Source organism: Melopsittacus undulatus, chromosome 6 (assembly GCF_012275295.1).
Source record: "Melopsittacus undulatus isolate bMelUnd1 chromosome 6, bMelUnd1.mat.Z, whole genome shotgun sequence".
NCBI classification, from domain to species: Eukaryota; Metazoa; Chordata; class Aves; order Psittaciformes; family Psittaculidae; genus Melopsittacus; species Melopsittacus undulatus.
The window spans coordinates 18,067,981-18,085,280 of NC_047532.1; the positions used below are offsets into that span (position 1 = coordinate 18,067,981).

The 17,300-nt window shown below is 50.4% G+C and overlaps 1 protein-coding gene across 2 annotated transcripts; it reads left to right on the forward strand.

Moving 5' to 3' along the window:
* The first annotated feature begins 5,743 nt into the window (after positions 1–5,743).
* On the forward strand, positions 5,744–16,986 carry TAL1 (TAL bHLH transcription factor 1, erythroid differentiation factor). Of its 2 annotated transcripts, XM_034064396.1 has the most exons (5): positions 5,744–5,923; positions 7,229–7,378; positions 8,609–9,037; positions 9,711–9,802; positions 14,015–16,986. In XM_034064396.1, coding segments are annotated over exons 2-5 (942 nt in total). In that variant the 5' UTR covers positions 5,744–5,923; positions 7,229–7,376; the 3' UTR covers positions 14,434–16,986. The 2 variants fall into 2 exon arrangements, with proteins under 2 accessions (XP_033920287.1, XP_030906796.2); XM_031050936.2 differs by lacking the exon at positions 7,229–7,378 and having other exon boundaries at positions 5,834–5,923.
* The last annotated feature ends 314 nt before the right edge of the window (positions 16,987–17,300 follow it).

A 17,300-nucleotide genomic window follows, 5' to 3' on the forward strand; every position in this document is an offset into this window, starting at 1 on the left:
CTCAGTGAAAGAGGAAGACTCTTAACAATCAACACAAGGATTTTGTGTTTATGAGCTAGTATGAGAGGCATGTACTAAATGCACTTGTTTATAACCACTACTAGTGTACCAGAGCTTATTCTTTCAGTCTTTACACCAGCTTCTTGTGTACCATATGTGTTTTCAAGCACAGAATGAATGAACATAACTCTTACTGAAGAATGCCTTCAAAGCCTCGAACCTTGCAGTTTTCTGGAAACTATGTTAGAGTTCCTGTAAAAATCCTGGAATTGGCATGAATTGGGAAAGAGATGTTCTTGGTCTCTGCCATTGAGCTTGTATCTCCTATCTGTAAATTTTAAGTTAGATGGCATCTTCTAGAGTCTGAGGATCAGAGATGTATAATGTCACATTCACTGGTGAGAATAGGCCAAGAGCTTACAAACCCACTTTAAAAACAAAATCAGCTCTGAAACCCACTAGAGCCAGGTTCTTCCTCATGAGAGGATTGTGGTTAGTATTGGAAGGGAATATTGACAATATTAGAAGGGAATGTCAGCAATTCTCTTTACGTGATGTTTGGGTACTGCCAGTGCAAGTAGCTGGAGAGCTGCTGTTTTAGTGAATGCAGAACATATGATCTGGACACTGCGGAATCAAGCTATGGTGATCAGAGGGAAGGAGTAATTGGTTCAGCAAGCAAATAGAAATTATCAGATGATATTGTGAAATGCAAGTTTTTCCTGTTATGGTAACCTAACTTTGTGATGCTTTCTTTCAGCATTTTAGCCTGCATAAATCCTGAAGCAGTGGTTCCTGGACTAAACTATATGTCATTTGCCAATGTCAGCATGTGTGGCTTAACTCCTAATGTTGTTGACCTGAGCATGGAAGCAAATGCTATAGCACTCAAGTATCTCAGTGAGAATCAGTTATCTCGACTATCCCTCAGTCGCTCAGGCCAAAACCCTCCTGTAGATCTCTCTTTCCAGGACATTTTGCACACAAATACGGACAAGAGCATGGTGGGTCTTAGCTTAATTTCACCAAACAATATGTCTTTTGCAACCAAGAAGTACATGAAGCGATATGGGCTGATACAGGGCAATGACAGTAGTGAAGATGAAGAGGAACTGCAGGTTCAAGATGGCAGATCTGACGCTGTCAAAAGTGAAAGCACACTGGACAAAAACTGTGTGTTGGAAGGCTTCACACACTGGACTGAATTATCCAGAAAAACTGATGGAAAACTTCCAGTTCATCTAAAAAGTCACAGCAGAGAGTTGAGTGCCAATGCCTCTCCCCCAACATTAAAGAGCCCTGTATTAAAAAGTATTACAAATGAAATGTTTCCTCCTAGAACAGATCAAGCAGATGAGAACTCAGTTCATATTTTAAAGGATTTAAAATCAAAACCCAAATTGTTACCTGGGAGGGTTGAATTCACTGAACAACCTGGCAGGAAGGACGAAGGAGATACTCAGGTCTTCCCTGGAAATGTGCATACTCCAGTCCTTGAAACATTAAACCAGTCGAACAGCATGAATTCTGTTGGCACTATTCTTGATGTGAAACAACTCAGGCAATTGCCAAAGTTGTTCTGAACATCCCCCGAGATGGTTTCAGCTCTGGAAGGGATTTCTCCCTAAAAGACTGCAGGAAACCAAGGATTAAGTTATCTTTGAAGAGGTCACTCTGTGGTAGCACTATCAGACTTGCAGAGCAGTGTTTTCAGCCCAGGCTGGGGACAGCCACCTCTGAGTGCCTGGCTGAGGAGGTGCTGATCAGCACTGCAGTATGTGTGCACTTTTGTTTACAGTTTGCTGTGATTTTGAGGAATCTAAAAGGCAAATCAACCCGAGACCAAGATATTCTCTTAACCTGCTTTTAACAATGCTTATTTAAATGTTCTTCCGTTGGCTCTTTTAAAACACTGACTTTTACATGTTTGTGCCACGTGAGGCATCACCGTTGTGTGAGGCAGAGCAGGGCTACCTGAGCTAAAGCACTAACTTCTAGAAAGCAGCTGAAATGGTTGGATTAGTGGGAAGGGAAGATTAACCGTGGCTTTACTTTGCAGAAAATTACCCTGAATGCAGCCAACACGGCACATGTAACTCCCTGTATCATGAAACCGTGGAAGGGAATTGGAAAATTGAGCACTTTTTAAACCTTTTTGTGATTTGTTTTTTTTTTTCTTGAATGAATGTGTGTTTTCTATTTATTTAAGGAGTACATATTGCTCATGAAAGTCAAAGGTTCCATTAAACAGAACAAAAAATCATCACTTGTCTGATGTAGCCTTTATTTAAGATGTGCCCCTTCCCAGCTGTTGTTTAGAACAACTAACTGCAAGTGTGAGGATGTCTCTTGCTGGTCAGCCCTTCAAGAGTCCTGATACCAGGGGCTGGGGTAAGCAGAAAATACCAGGTTTACATTGTTCTGTAGGAGCATAGAAGGAAAAGCTCATTGAGTGTGACAGCCTATTGGCAAAATAGCTCTTTTCCATTAGCTGGTGGGGTATTATCATCACAGGCTTAAGAAGAATTCAGTTATTTAATGATTTTATTTCTGTTAAGATGTGGACCTTTGTCCAGTGCGTAGCTGTAGTAGGTGTCCTGATGCTGAGTCTGTGTTGTTGCGTGCACAGTAACTGCCTGGACATGGCTGGGTGAGCGTGGCATCCTCCATCCTGACCTCTTGGGCTTGGAAAGGAGGCAGCAGCGCTGGAAGCGGCGATTCATTCCCGTTCCCACCATTCCTGACAGGAGGACAGTGTGGAATGATGGTCGAGCTCTCTGTTTTCTCACTGGTTTGTAGCTCATTGGCACACTTTAATGGGAGTTTGTTCAACCTTTGATGGCATTGTTTCAACAGGAGTTCAGCCTACGGTGCTGACCTTGTCTTTCCTGCTCCAGCAGTGTTAAACTAGAGATTAAAACACTGCGAGGTAAACTGATCAAATCCAAGGGACTGCACTGCTCACTCACGATGTGTCTGAGCGGGCACTAATTGCTAATTAATTTATTACAATGACTTGAGAGTCTTTTCCAGCATCAACCACCCTTGTGGGCCTTTGTGGATTAAGAATTAGGGGTGAGATAAGCCCTTTGCTATGTTCTGCCAGTACAGAAAGAGGAAGGCAGCAGCTCCCTTCGAGCCATGTCAGAGTTTCTCCTCTCACGCAGCCTCTTCTATCCACAACCGTATTTGTTTCCTTTCAGGAAAGGCGCTACTTTGCTGTGCTGCAAAATAAAACCTCCCCCAATCCCTGACTCTCCCTTGGATCAGGCACAAGCTCATTATCTGGCAGCCCTTTTTCTGCTGAATCAGTCAAAAAACAGTTAATGTTTTTGAACATTCCAGTGAGATGAATGAGGCAATTGGTACCTCTGAGCTATTGTTGTAGGGTTTTGTTCTTTGTTTCCTATTGTAAAACGTCTGGAAACACAGGAAGATGACAGTTGCATTGGAAGACTTTCTTCAAATGCTCGAGGGTTAGAAGCACTTTGGAAACAAAAGCCAAACCACTTGCACCAGGGTGTGGTGTTAAACTGAGTTACACAAATCACACAGCCCTGGACAGCAACCTCTGAGCCAGCACAACCTTCATCTGCTTGACCACAGCAACAGTGCAAACCACCCTTCCCTGCAGTGGCCTTTCCTTTCACAGGGTAGCAGTGAGTGACTGTAAGATGCTTGGATTCTTTTTCCCTGAAGCACCCATGGCAGTTTGAAGTCAAAATTAGATGGGAAACCAGGTCTGGCTTTGTTAATCTGAGCACCAGTGACCAAACCCAAGCACTGGTTCCATCACTTGCTCAGGCAGTGACATGTGTGGGCTGTTATTGTTGGGTTTTCTTCTTTTTTAATTCTCCTTCTGTTGTTTCTACCTATATTTGATTATAATTAAAGGAAGCTATTTATAGTGCTTGCTCAAAAGGTCCTGGGCCTGCTCAGAGCATCACTGACTTCTTTATTCCGTTTGACTTTGGGGCTTGCTACCTCCTGTGGATTAGGAGGCAAAGCCAGGGTCGTTCACTGTGACCAGTGGTAGAGGACTCTCCCAGTTAACACCACACCAGTGTCCCCGTTTGGTCGGTGGGTGCTGCTCAGCAAGGGGCAGCCAAGCAGACAAATGGGGGTCATCCACAACCACAGCTCCCACCCGGGGGTGGGAACGGCCTGGCGGCTGCTCTCGGTGCACAGAAGATGCTCGGCTTCCTCATCCCCCCCACCCAGCCCCGGCCGTTCTATCTTTAACGCTTCCTGTTGCTAAGAGAAGCCGGCTTGAAAATGGTCGTGTTTCCTGACGGGAGGCACGACGGGCTCTGCACCGTGTCTTGATTCGTGACCGGCGCTGCCCCGCCGCCCCATGCGCGCTGCCGGCATCGTGCGGGCTCCTGCTGGCCGGGCCACGACACCCACCGGGACCGGGATGGGGGGGATCACTGGAAACCTCTCCCACGGCAGCGTCCAGGGTGGGAGGTCGAGGGGAAGGAGTGAAAGGAAGAATAACAGCTCCGGCATTTCCCTCTGCGGGAGGGCGTGCAGGTGGTGGGGACACAATAGCGGCCCCGCGCCCCCTCTGGGCCCGCACGGCAGGTGCGGCCGGTCCTCACCGCCCCACCGCCGGACGGGACCGCCGCTTCTCCCCCTCGGCCTGGAGCCGCAGCCGATGCCCTGAGCTACAGAAACCGCTCCTCCCGCTGGCTGTGGGACTGCTTTACCTGTGGATGTCCGGAGGAACGGACCCAGAACCCTCCCTCGGCCCCTACCTCTCCCCAGTGCTTATACAGGGAGCCTTTTGCAATTTGGGAAGGGTTTCAGACGCTTCCCGACACCACGTCGGGCACCCCACACCCGCCGCCCCGTCCCGCAGCTCCTATACACGGCCGCGATGGTGATGGCCGGGGGTATCCCTGTCCCCGGTCCCGTCCCAGTGCCCTCTATCCCAGATCCCTCCGCGCTTGGGCCGAGCCGCAGCCCCGACGGGGCGCGCAGGCGGTCCCAGCCCCCCAGCCCCGCCGGTTGCCCCACACCACTTGGGAGGGGGGGGCACGGGCTCTTCCTCCCCTTCCCCAGAGCCCTCTCCCCCAGGAGCCAAGCTCTCACCTCCGCTCACACCCCAGATTCCCCGAGGGCGAGGGGTACCAATCCCATTCCGCTCCCTATCCCCCAGCCGTGCAGGGATGCTCGGCTTCCCCGGCTGAGACAAGGAGCTCACCCCGATTTATTCGTTCATCGAAAACACCCATTGTGGGGGGAGGGAGGCTGGGAATGGGGCCACTTCCCTCCAAAACATGTCCTCTGCATGTGCTCTATTTACCTCCTCATGTCCCAAAGCAGCCCACACCCCTTCCCTCTCTCTCTGCGTCTCCAACGATTTATTTTGGCTCATTAAATTTAATTAAGACCGGAGTAGGTTTTCCATATTTAATAATAAAAAAAAAGGAAAAAGAAAAAAAAATAAAAACAGGGGCATAATAACCTCCAAGAGGACTGAAATAAAGAATTGCCATTCAGATGCGGGCAGCCACAGTGCAATTTTTTATTACTCGCCTTTTTTTTTTTTCGCAGTGTCTTTTTAAGAGCATCTAAGCACACACACATAAAAAGCTAGAAGGCATGCATTCCGGAGTTATTCCTATGCATATCCCTGCAATAATTTTCCGCTTTCCTTCGATAAAATTGCCAAATAATAATGAATCATTTCATAAATAATGGGTTTAGAAGCTTATCAGGGCAGGCGGGCCACTGCTGGGGTTTTATCTCTCTCGGCCACATTGCAGTAGTGTTCCGCTCTCCATACTAAATAGGAAACTGGACGTGATGTGGAATTAGAGCCTACCCAGCTGAAGCCACCCAACACTTACTACAAATATAGCCGCGATGCGTAGGCCACAAAATGGCTCCACTCACTTTTCCCAATGAAAAGCAAATGGTGAGTAGAGAGGAATCCGGCCCTGCAGCGAGTGGAGGGGCAAGGGGAGGGTTTGGGGGGGTTCGGGGTGCAATGAGGGGTGCTGGGGGGGGGCTTCTGCCCCAGGTAAAAGACAGGCGATAGGGGGAAAAAAAACCCCAAATCCTTTCTGCGGTTGGGTTTTAGGTTTTAATCATTTGTGCTTCTTCTTTGATGCGGGTGGGGGAGGAAAAGAACACGCTTTCCCCTTGGAAACTGGGGGGTGCTCCCCCCAACCAAATCCTCGGGGACCCCCGGGCATGGAGGAGCCGGAGGGAAGCGCCCACCAGGCCCGGCTTTCCCAGCCTCTCCAGGGAGGAGAACGGGACCCGGCCCCAGCCCGGCCGGTGGCCAGGGGCTGATGGCTTCTTCCCGAGGGGGGTCCCCCATATTTCGCTCCTTCCAGCCCCTCCGCTCGGGGGCAATTTCCCTACAACGGGCCGGCGGGAGAGGTGCGCTTCGGGGCTGGAAATTTCCTGCCTATCCGCTGCTGGAAAACAAAAGGATTTTGCACAGCAGACACCAGCGGGCGGGGAGTTAAAGCCTTCCCCCCCATTTTTCTAAACGAAATCACCCCAAATATCGGCAAAAGACCGCTGGTGTCGTTGCGGGTTTATGAATTTCGTTGTTAACGAAAACGGCAGGAGACGCCATCGGGATTAATTCGTGTTTTACGAAGGGAAAACCCGTGTTTTTCATGATTTCGTTGGTGCGGAGGGGTGGGGGGGGGAACCGGCCTCGCCTTCCTGTTGATCAGCGGCTGGAGTGGGCCCGGCCCCGGCCGTCGCGGCCCCTCGGCCGGGAGCGCCGCCGGTACCCGGCCCCTTTAGGGATTCAATTTGCCCTTTAGGGATTGGATTTTCCAGCCGGGCGTGGGGAAACGCCAAAGCTGTTTCTCCCTTCCGAGCCCAACGGGAGAAAAACAACCCCGTCTCCGGCCCCGTCTGGGATTTCCTCCCGGGGAGACCGGCCTTGCAATGTGTCCAAAACACGCCCAATTCGCCCCAAATAGAGGCTTTTTTTCCCCTTATTTTTTTTCCTTTTCAATATATTTATTTTCTCCGCGCCAGGCTATGGCCGCCGGGGGTTGTGGCCCCATAGGCGAGGAGGTGGCGGTGTGGGGAGACCCGCTGGTGGCCGCTGTCCCCCCCATAACAGGGGCCACCCCGGGGTGTTGTCCGCTTCTTCCCTCTCCCCTACACCCCTCTCTCCCATTGATCTCAGGCAATCCGGGCCCATGAGATCCACCCTCTCCTCTTTTTCTCCCCCTCCTTCTCTTCCTCCCAGGATTTAGCAGTTTTATCCCGGTGCGGGTGTCCTTCCTCCCTGTAAAGTCGTAAGTACCTTGAGGTGGGAGGAGTAAATTCAGCCTGACACCAAGAGCGCTTTTGTTGAAACAGGAGAGACTTGCGGTGTCCCTACTTAAATATGACACATGTGAGTAATCTCTTCCTATACAATATCGGAATAGGCAATTAGGTTTTTCTTTCTCGAGGGCTGGAGGGGAGGGGGCTGGAAGGCAGGCACAAAGCTTGTGTTTCTTTAGGTTGGGCGGTGGGAGGGTATTTTTTCCCAGAGAGATGATGAGATATGGCCAGAAAAAACGGGTTTTCTCTCGCAATTCAGCCCAGCAGAAACGAGTCAAAATATGCCCAAGGCAAATGAGCGAGAAGGACGGGGAGGAGATCTGCTGTGTGGCAGCTCCCTGCTCCGCCAAGATCCTTATTTATAAGGGGGAAAAGGAATAATAATGACAAAATAGAACGAGAGAGGGTGTGGAATAAACAGTACGTCAATAATCGCGCTACCGCTACCTGCCCGCGGCGCGAGGTGCCCTGTCGCGACAGTATTCGTTCTATAGGCGACAGGGGAAGATGATGGTGCGCGGCCGGAGGGCTGCTCCGCGCCGGGCCCCTTCCTCCTTCCTGCGGTAGCGAATGCGCGGGGGGATTGACTCCGTCACGGGCTTCTTTAACCCCCTCTCCCCCAAAAAGCGGATCCAGGTGTATTTCGCTGGTTTAAATATAACAGCATTAATAAATAAAACGGGAGGACAGGCAGTCGCTCATGAGGCCGCAGCCGGCAGGCCGGGCTGCCATGGGTCTAACTCCGCAAAGCGGGGAATGCCTCCGGGCCCCCAAAATAGGGAGGAATCCCCCAGTCGGGGGTACTGAGCCTCCTGGTTTGCCCATAGAGCTTAATACCCGGCTGCTGGCTGAGCCCTCCTCGCTGCATCACATCACGCCCTCCCGGTGCTGTCACCGCTCCGCGTGTAGCAGCGTAAGCCGCCGCGGATGCGGAGCGGGGTGTATGTGTGTATTGAGGGTGTCCGGCCCGGCAGCCTCCCATGCGGGACCGGAGCGCTGTGCGACGTCACGGGACGGCACCGTCCCGCGAGGCTCCGTGACGTCACGGCAGGGCCGGGGCGCCTCGTGACGTCACGGCACCGCACGGCGTGGCCCCTCGGCCCCTCTCGTAACGGTGACGGTGCCCGTCCCGCCTCAAACTTCAACTGATTTGGGGTCGTCAAGTACGTTCCCCACCACGTTTACCCCCATTCCTCGCCGTCGAAGCCCCAGCCCGTCGGGGCGGTGTCCGGGGCGGGTACATCACCGTCCCCTTCTTCCCATAGCCGGGGCCGCCCCTCACCGCTGCCTCTCTCCGCAGGACGATGGACAGGCCTCCCGCTCCGCCGCCCCCCAGTGACCCCCGCGATGCCCGCCCCCCTCGGCGGCACGACTCGGAAGCGGAGAACACGAGCGAGCCGGAGAGCAGCCGCGGGGGCATGGAGGCGCCGGCGGAACCCCAGCTGCTGCTCAACGGGGCGGCCAAGGAGGCGGGCCGGCCCTCCCCCGGGCCCCCCGCCGCCCCTGTGCCCGTCATCGAGCTGGTGCGCCGGGGGGGCTCCCTGGACATAAAAAGCCGGGAGGCAGCGGGAGAGGCGATGCAGAGAGCGCCGGGTGCTGAGCCGTGCCGCGCCGCCGAGGCTGCCTGCGAGGCCCGCATGGTGCAACTGAGCCCTCCCGCACTCCCGCTGCAGCCCCCCGGCAGGGCCATGCTCTACAACCTGGGTCAACCGCTGGCCACCATCAACAGGTCCGTGTCTACCCCATCCCACCCCACTTCACTTTTGGAGGGGGACCCTCGGAGCGGCTCTCCGAGGGGTCCACGGGGCTTGGAGACAGAGAGAGAGGGAGGCAACAGAGGGAGGGAAGAGGGTGGCAGCAGCAGCAGCATCCCTTCCTCCGCGAGGGGCTCTGCGCTTAGTCATCGCGGGTTTGCATGCAACTTTGCAAAGGAAGAGAGGGGGAAAAATAACCCGAAACGAAAAACTGTCGTTGTTGGGGGAAAAAAAAAGAAAAAAATATAAAAAAAGAAAATAACAAAACCCCTAAAAAAATCAGTGTAGAAGCGCCCTGGGCAGAACAGAGGGGTCAGTCAGTAAAGGTGGCACTTGTCAAGAGTGGGTTTAAATCATCGGAGCTACCCGGGATGGCTTCATCCTTCTCTAAGTCTCGCAGACAAGCCCAAGGGATGGGAAACGCTCTCGCCGGAGCCCGCTGCCACCCGGGGGTGCGATGTGTGAATGTGCCCGACGGCAGCGGGGCAGAGAGCAGCAGGAGGGGGTGGGTTTTGCCCCGGAGGCGGTGCGTGTCCTGTCGGCGCACGACTCCCTGCTCGAGTCGTGAGCCGTGAGCTCCCCGGAGGTCACGGAGCAGCTCGACCGGTGCCGGTGTGTCCTCACGGTCCTTCTGCCCTTCTTTTGCAGCGGGTTTTTCGGCGAACCCGACACTTTCTCGATGTACGGCAGCAACCGAGTGAAGAGAAGACCGTCACCCTACGAAATGGAGATCACCGACGGTGAGAACATTTCGCCCCAGTGCTCGCTCTTAGGGGGGGTGTCCTGTCTGCTGAAGGGGGCAAGCTGCTGGAAACCCTAAATCGTAAAAGGGGAATAAGGGCAGCTCCCCCCCGGTGCAGCAGAACCCGGATCTGTTCCCAACTTGCGTCCAACAGCACGCTCGGTGGATTCGCTTTCACGCAGCAAAGAGTTTAATATATGGTAGTTACATCCCTGTCCTGCGCATTGCTTAGGGATTAAATCCGAAGGAAGGCACTAAATTTCAGTCTTTCTGGAAGTGTGGAGGCTGGACCAGGGCCATGCTGTATTTGTAAACCGTTTCAGCCAGGAGACGTTTGTAACGCAGAACACAGCCCTGGGCAGAAAGATACAACCTGCCTTTAAAGTGCCTAGAAGCAGAGAGAAACCTGTCCTAGTCTGCGGGGTCGCAATGGGATTATTGCCCGTCCCTTTACACCTTCTCTGCACTGTGATTCTGCGATATATCCACACGCTGCTGTGGTCTGCCCTGGAGAATATCCTGTGTCTGGTTTTATGGCAGAGCCTGGGAGTAGATGTGAAGGGTGACAGGTTGGTGTCCGAGCAGATATCCAGGGTGCGGGAATCTCTGTCGGACTGGCAGGATAATTTGAAAGGGAGGGAGGGAGAAGGCAGGGCAGGATCCCTCTTCCCGCTCCGGTTTGCACGTGGAAGGCTGACACGTTCATATATGCAAAGTCAACAGCCCGTACAAACGAGATCCATTGAAACTGCGTTTTCTCTTTAGCAATTGTAAACGCTGTATTTCAATTACTCGACAAATAACTTTCCTTCCACCCGGCTGATCTAAAATCAGATCAAATCATAATCCGCATCACTCTAAAATAACACAGTCTGAAATGATGGGCTCAGGGCATTATCTGCGTTCATCAGACCCTCTCTCCCCGCTCCCTGCTCTCCTCCATCCCCTTGGTGCTTTCATCCCGCAGCCCCGTGGGGCCGGACTGCCTCAGCCCCCGGCACACGAAGGTCTTTTTGTCTGGGTTTCCATTCAGAGGCGTAGCGGTTACGGTGAAAAGTCCGTCAAATCACGGCGTCTCACTAAACCTTTTGAGTTGCTATTAAATTAGGTATTAAGGATATTTGGCTGTAACCAAGTTTTTGGATATGGGCTCTCAAGCAGGTGTATAGATCAAGCCTAGTCCTGCACATTCTGGCTCGTGTGAATTTCCAATACTCTGCTCTGATTTTTCTGGGGAAAAATCGGTATTATCAGACCAATGATGCTGCCTGAACAGGAGAGATTTGCAGGGATGTGCATCCCATGCTGAGGAATCCGTGTGGTCTGCCCGGCTTTGCTCATCGCTCTGATGGTCACCTGCCGGCTGACATCTGCTGCACACTGAGCATCGCTCCTGCCGGTCCTCAGCCCCCAGGACTTGCAGAGGGGCAGGAGAGTCTTCACAAGCACTTGCTGTTCGGTTTCCTCTGTAAGGAAACAAATGGTGGTTTTCTTGCAACTATTGATTTATCTTTATCGGGGAAAGTTTGATGCATTGAATATCTTCTTTAAAAATAGATGTAAATGGAGATAAAAATGTTTAAAAGTATCTGCAAAGATATTCCGGAACTTTGGAAGTTTTATCTTTTTATTAGTATTAATCAGATCTCTGATTACGATTTAAAAAGCATCACTCAGCCAATTGGAACAAAATTCAGGCAAAAATTCTCAGCTGACTGCTTGAATTAATTATGAATCAAGTTTCTTTACCAAAAATGAGTCTCTTCTATTATCACACAGCTATGGGGCATTTTACATTTCTCCATTGCCTGATGTGTTTTGGCCGGAACCCCATCCCTTTCTAAAAGACAGGTTTAATTCAGTTGTTGCAGGAATCAAAAATGTGAGTGGTGTCAGCATTATGCTGGTGCTTGGTTTGGGTGCTCCTGGATGAAAACGAACCGTTCTTTTTTTTCCCCGATTTCTGGTGTATTTATGAATAGATGCCCTTAGTCAGCAGCTTTCAGTGAACAGATGTGTGTTTGGAGCCTGTGAAGACTGGAAATATCTTGGGATTTATTTTTTAAATAAACAGTATTCCTTTTATTTCCCTTCATCCTCTGAAAAGGTTTTAAGCTGCATTTCCTCCTGGATTCAAGGCTGGTTGCTTTGTTTTGTCTGGAAAGAGCATTTAAGTGTTAAAACCGCTGGATTACTGTAGTAGGTTGTGGCACATTCTCAACTGCCTTACTAGCAGTGCCTGGTGTTGAAGTCCTCTTGGTCCCCACCTTCACCACGACCCTATGGCACAGCGGTCTGTGCACATCAGGGACAAGAAACCTTTCATTTCCATGAGCTTTGGCACATTAATTCATACAAAGGGCAATTATGTGCTATTTGGGAGTGGAAATTTGCCTTTATTAAAGCATCAGACTAGCATCTTAGAGGGGATGAGTTTCTCACATCCTCCAGCTTATCCCAGGGGCTCTTTGTGATTTTGGGGGATCCTCTGCTCTTGAGCATGCTGCAAGGAGTTGTATGGCTGCTCACACACTGGAGAAGCTAGTAGCTTTAATCTGGCTGCTTGGGAGTGTGTCTCCACGCAAACCCTGTGGTGGGGGTGTGCATGTACGGTGTGCTGGCCCAAGGGGGCTCAAGTTTCCTCTGCAGGGAGGAAAGTGTGATGGTGTTTAATCAGCTGGAATGTGGATCCCTCTTTTCGAACTGTGCCTGGTAGGATCTGTCGAGGTGCAGCCTGACTAGGATGCCTCTGAAACCCCATCTGTTCAGCTGCTCTGTCACAGGAGCAGAAGTGAAGGATGTAAGAATATCGATGTTTAAAGGCCTCCCCCCCACCCCTACCAGATTCTCGTTTCACTGGGTGATGGCAGAGCTATGGCTTAAGCTGCTCACCATGGCCAGGGACTTCCTCCCACCAGGGCAGAGTAGGTAGGCAAGTGTATCAGAGTGGGGGCTACAGGGGAGAGATGGTGTGGATGGGAGCACTCTCAGCCTGCCCTTTGGCAAATGACTCATCAATGTGTCACTTCCCAGTCTCTGCTTCACGCTTTATGATTTTCATTGTATGTGATGCTTCTCATGCTATGGGGCTTTCTGCTATGGTTATTCTCCCAGCCTTTCATGGGATTGATGTGTCCTTCCACTGTTGGTATCTCCTGGAGGTGAGGATGGAATGGGTGTAATAGTAAAAACATCTTACACTAGTGTCTGCTTACATGAACTGGTTTCCATGGACCCAAGGTACTCATGTAATACAGTGCTTTTGGGTAGAGATGTTTTTGGGTCTCTTCTAACACAGAGACAATGTCTTGCTTGTGCCAACAGGAGTTATTTTGATGATCTGGAAGGAGAACTGGTGTATTTTGTGCATCCATGCTGTGTAACATGCGCTGTCAGAAATACAGCTGTAAAATTACAGGGATTTAACTGTAATTCACATGTAACAGCCAAATGAATACACCTCCATCAGTTTAGAGTCCCTTCTCTAATTAGTGTCAGATAGGGGGGAGTCTTTGCCCTGCAACACTTAAGTGCAGAGAGAGCAGATGGTCTTCAGGTCAACTGTGAAACTGCTTCATTCTCCACCCATGACCACCCTTCTAGCAAGGACACTGCTTTCATGCTGTGGGTCACCTTGCTGCCTATTTTTATTGCTACAGGGTGAATCCTGCCACCCCGTTTCATACAAACCACCCAGAGGGCTGGTGGCAGTCCTATGGTCCCTGTTAGCTCTGGATCCTGTCTATATTAGGGAAGATCTCTGGATCTTAGAGTTGCCAAAGCCTCTGTTCAAGCTAATTTCTTCCTATCCCAAAGGTATGTCCTTAAGACACTTCTGGGATACAAAATAAAACCATCTAGGGAGATAAACTTTAAATAGGATCTTTGTTGCTGAGATACCCTTGCTGATGAGCTGAGATACCCTAAAAATACAGCAGCTTTCTGCACATGGGTCATGGCCAAAGCCTTCCTCCTTGGAGAGGTAAATTTAGGCATCTCAAGGGACATGTAAAAAGACACAACTCCGTTTTTGCCTTCCAGTGGATTGAACGGAAATTATGGCTACCTCAGCTCATCAGGTTAGCTGGAAACCCCTGTTTCACTGCTTTGTTGACGTGACTAAAATAAATTGCTTAATTTGGGTTAATTCAGCAAAGTAGTAAATGATCTTTTTTGCCCTGCTCCTAATTCTTCATGGTTACAATTGCAGGTCCTCATACGAAAGTGGTTCGTCGCATTTTTACCAACAGCCGGGAGAGGTGGAGGCAGCAGAACGTCAATGGGGCCTTCGCAGAGCTTCGCAAGCTCATCCCTACCCATCCGCCCGACAAAAAACTCAGCAAGAACGAGATCTTGCGCCTGGCTATGAAATACATCAACTTCCTGGCCAAGCTGCTCAACGACCAGGAGGAAGAAGGAAACCAAAGGGGCAAAGTGAACAAAGACTCTGGGATAGTCCAGGAAGACCTCCTGCAGGACATGTTGTCTCCTAACTCTAGCTGTGGAAGTTCTTTAGATGGAGCAGCAAGCCCGGACAGCTTCACGGAAGAGCACGAAACACTAGATTCAAAGCACACGCGGAGCCTGCATCACGCCATTCTCCCTGTAGAAGGCAACGCGCAGCGGTGATGATGTTCCGCATCCCTCCCAAAGCCCCAACGGGGAAGGCGAGACCTGAGCATGCAGGTGCTGGAATTTGTGTGCCTGTGGGATTTGTGACTCTGCCTTTCCCCATGGGCTCCCTGTCCTTCCCAGCCCGGGATGGAGCAGCCGGCACGTTGGCTGAGGACAAGACCAAACTAGATGGACGTTCAATATTCAGGTACGTGATCGTACAAAGAAGAAAAGCATTGAAGTCATCTTCATTGTACATACTGCTCATGATGTGACTCTGTGGAGGGGAAGGAGACATGGCCAGCACCTCTCCAGCATTTAGAGGGCTTTCAGACCATCGGACGACCGTTGCTTTTTGAACAGTCGCCTGGTTGAGACATGAAACTCCTCTTTCACTGCTGGCAGAGGACTCTGATGCTCTCCAGCTCCACGTGGCACTGGAGACTGCTGAACCCTGCCACTGCTGCAGCATTTCTCCTGTGGCTTATACAAATGGTCTGAGCAGGAGCTGGGCCCACATGCTCCTGCTGTCCGAGAGCTTTTGACTGTATCTTTTTAAAGAGGTGAAAAAACACCCTCAGCAAAAGGACTATTAAAAGGATTAAGACTATTTCTTTCCCTCTCTTTTATTTTTCCTTTTTTCTTTATTTCTTTCCTTTTTTTTTTCTTTTTTATTTCCTTTCTTCCTTCCCCTTCTACCTAACTTTCGATTGTTTGGGGTTGTTGTATTTATGACATGGGATTACTTCTGTTTAACACTGTCATGCAGTATCCACTGAACGAAAAGGTACATAGGTGTTTTCTCCTGCTCTCCCAGTCCCTGATTCTTCTGCTGGTAACGCTCAGCGGATAAGCTCCAGGCTTGTTGCAGTCTCCTGGAGTTTCCCCAGTGGTTTCTGTAGGGCCAGAGCTTCTCTCAAGGAAAATGAATTAATAAAGGAAAGAAAAATAAACATTTGGTAGTGAAGCATCCCCTTGGACCGAAGGATTTTTAAATCCAACAAGCAACAAAAAGGCAAAAGGGGTTTATGATGCATCAACAGTGTGTGTGTACATAGGGTTATAAATGGGTTTAATGATATGCTTTGGATTTTTTGGTTTTATCGTATGAAAATGGTGGTGGTTCAGCTGTGTCAATGCCTGCAGGCTGGACTACAGTGCTGGATATATTCTGGTGATAGGAAGGTCCCTGCTGCCCAAGGCTGGTAGGAGCCTACAACCTCTGCAAATCCTGAGGGGGAAGCACTAAGAGCAGAGGTGGGATTCGCCTCCATTCTCGAGTACTTGGATTGATACAAAATTGATGCCTGTGACGGAGCTGAATGTTTGGGAAACAAAAGGACTGGGGAGCAGGAGGCTGCTGCTGGGAGCTGAGGACCACACCATGCCATCACCACTGCATCAGGCCCATCTCACATGATGCCTGATGGAACAATTGCGCCAAGCCCATCCTCCCCCTCTGCAGATATGTCAAGGCACAGAGCTCTCTACCATTCTACAGTAAAAAAAAAAAACAACCAAAATCCATAAACATCCTTTGGAAGGGAAAAAGTCCTTTAAGCCGGGACATCTTCCACCACATTCATCCCTTTTTAAGGGTGCTGAGGTACAAGTGAACACAGAGGATTTGGGTGGGTGTCTGTGAGCCCATCTCAGGCTTAATTCAGAGCCCATCATTTCTGTCCCCCGTTGGTTTTAATGCCTCTTTGTAAATAATACGTGGGAGGTTGGCATGTTAGGTGGAATTAATTGCCTGGGAAGCAGTCCTGGTCCAAGCAAGGGTTTCCAACATAGACCCCAAACCCTCCAAAACCATCAACCTCTTCCATCTTAAGTTGAGGAAAAGGAGGAAAACTCCTTCCTGGGTCCAGAACACCCATGCATGGGGGTTTTCTTACTAAAAGTGATCCACGGAGAGGTGCTGGCAGGTGATGGAGTGATGCTGAGGAAGAGGTTTGGGCTGGTCCCAGCACCAGGGGTAAAGGAGACTGGCAGGAAGGGTCCCTCTGGTCACACAGGGAAGGTGCTCTTGATTTTCAGCATTCAAAATAACCCTGGGGTGGGTGGGAGTTTTACCCCCTTTTTATTAAACTATTGCAAGAAAAATCATGGACACTCAGAAATTCCTCATTCCCCACCAGTTTATAATTATTATTCCTTAACTTTTTGGTAGCTGAACAGTTGGGAAAATGGTACAACCTTGGTGGTATCCCCCATCACCCCCATGCACACATGTGCCTGCTCATAGCCCTTAGCAGAGCTCACCGTAGGTCTCCTGGGGTATGTACAGCTGTACTTTAATTGTGATTTGAATGGTACATTTCCTCTGCCCACCTCTCCTCCTTCCTGCTTCACCTCTCACTGTGTGGACCACCACTCCCCCCATTCCTGTTGGAAACAGAGCTCCGGGGCAATGCTGTACCGTGTGAGTGAATTCCCACCTTACCACTTTTGGTTGGTTGATTTCAGCCCCAACCCTTTCTCTGCCAACCTTCCCCTTGGATTTCTGCATTTTTTCTGCAGAAACGAAGTAACCAGACCTGGTACCCTGAGTCTTGACCCACTGTGGATGTGCTATTTAGCAAACACATTTGTTGTAATGTGTGTGTATATATAAATATATATATATAATGAATATATCAAGAATATTTCTAAATAAAGTTTTACAAAGCAGCCTCCACTCACTGTCTGCCTCTCTCCCACCTCACAGCTCAGATCTTTGCCATCTCATTCCTGGGCATTGTGGGGCGATGATGCCAGGATGGCCCATCCCCAGCTATCAAAAGCCATGTACAGGCAGCAGAAGCCTTGCAGAAGGATCTGCTGCTGTTTTCCCTTGCTTGGCTCATGCTGTCTAGCCTGGGCTGGGCTTTTGCAGAGAG

What these genes read in the sequence shown, in the direction of transcription:
- TAL1 (XM_031050936.2), top strand. An exon ending in CCGCTGGCCACCATCAACAG is followed by an intron (nt 9,038 to 9,710) that starts GTCCGTGTCTAC and finishes CTTCTTTTGCAG; the next exon opens with CGGGTTTTTCGGCGAACCCG. An exon ending in CGAAATGGAGATCACCGACG is followed by an intron (nt 9,803 to 14,014) that starts GTGAGAACATTT and finishes TTACAATTGCAG; the next exon opens with GTCCTCATACGAAAGTGGTT.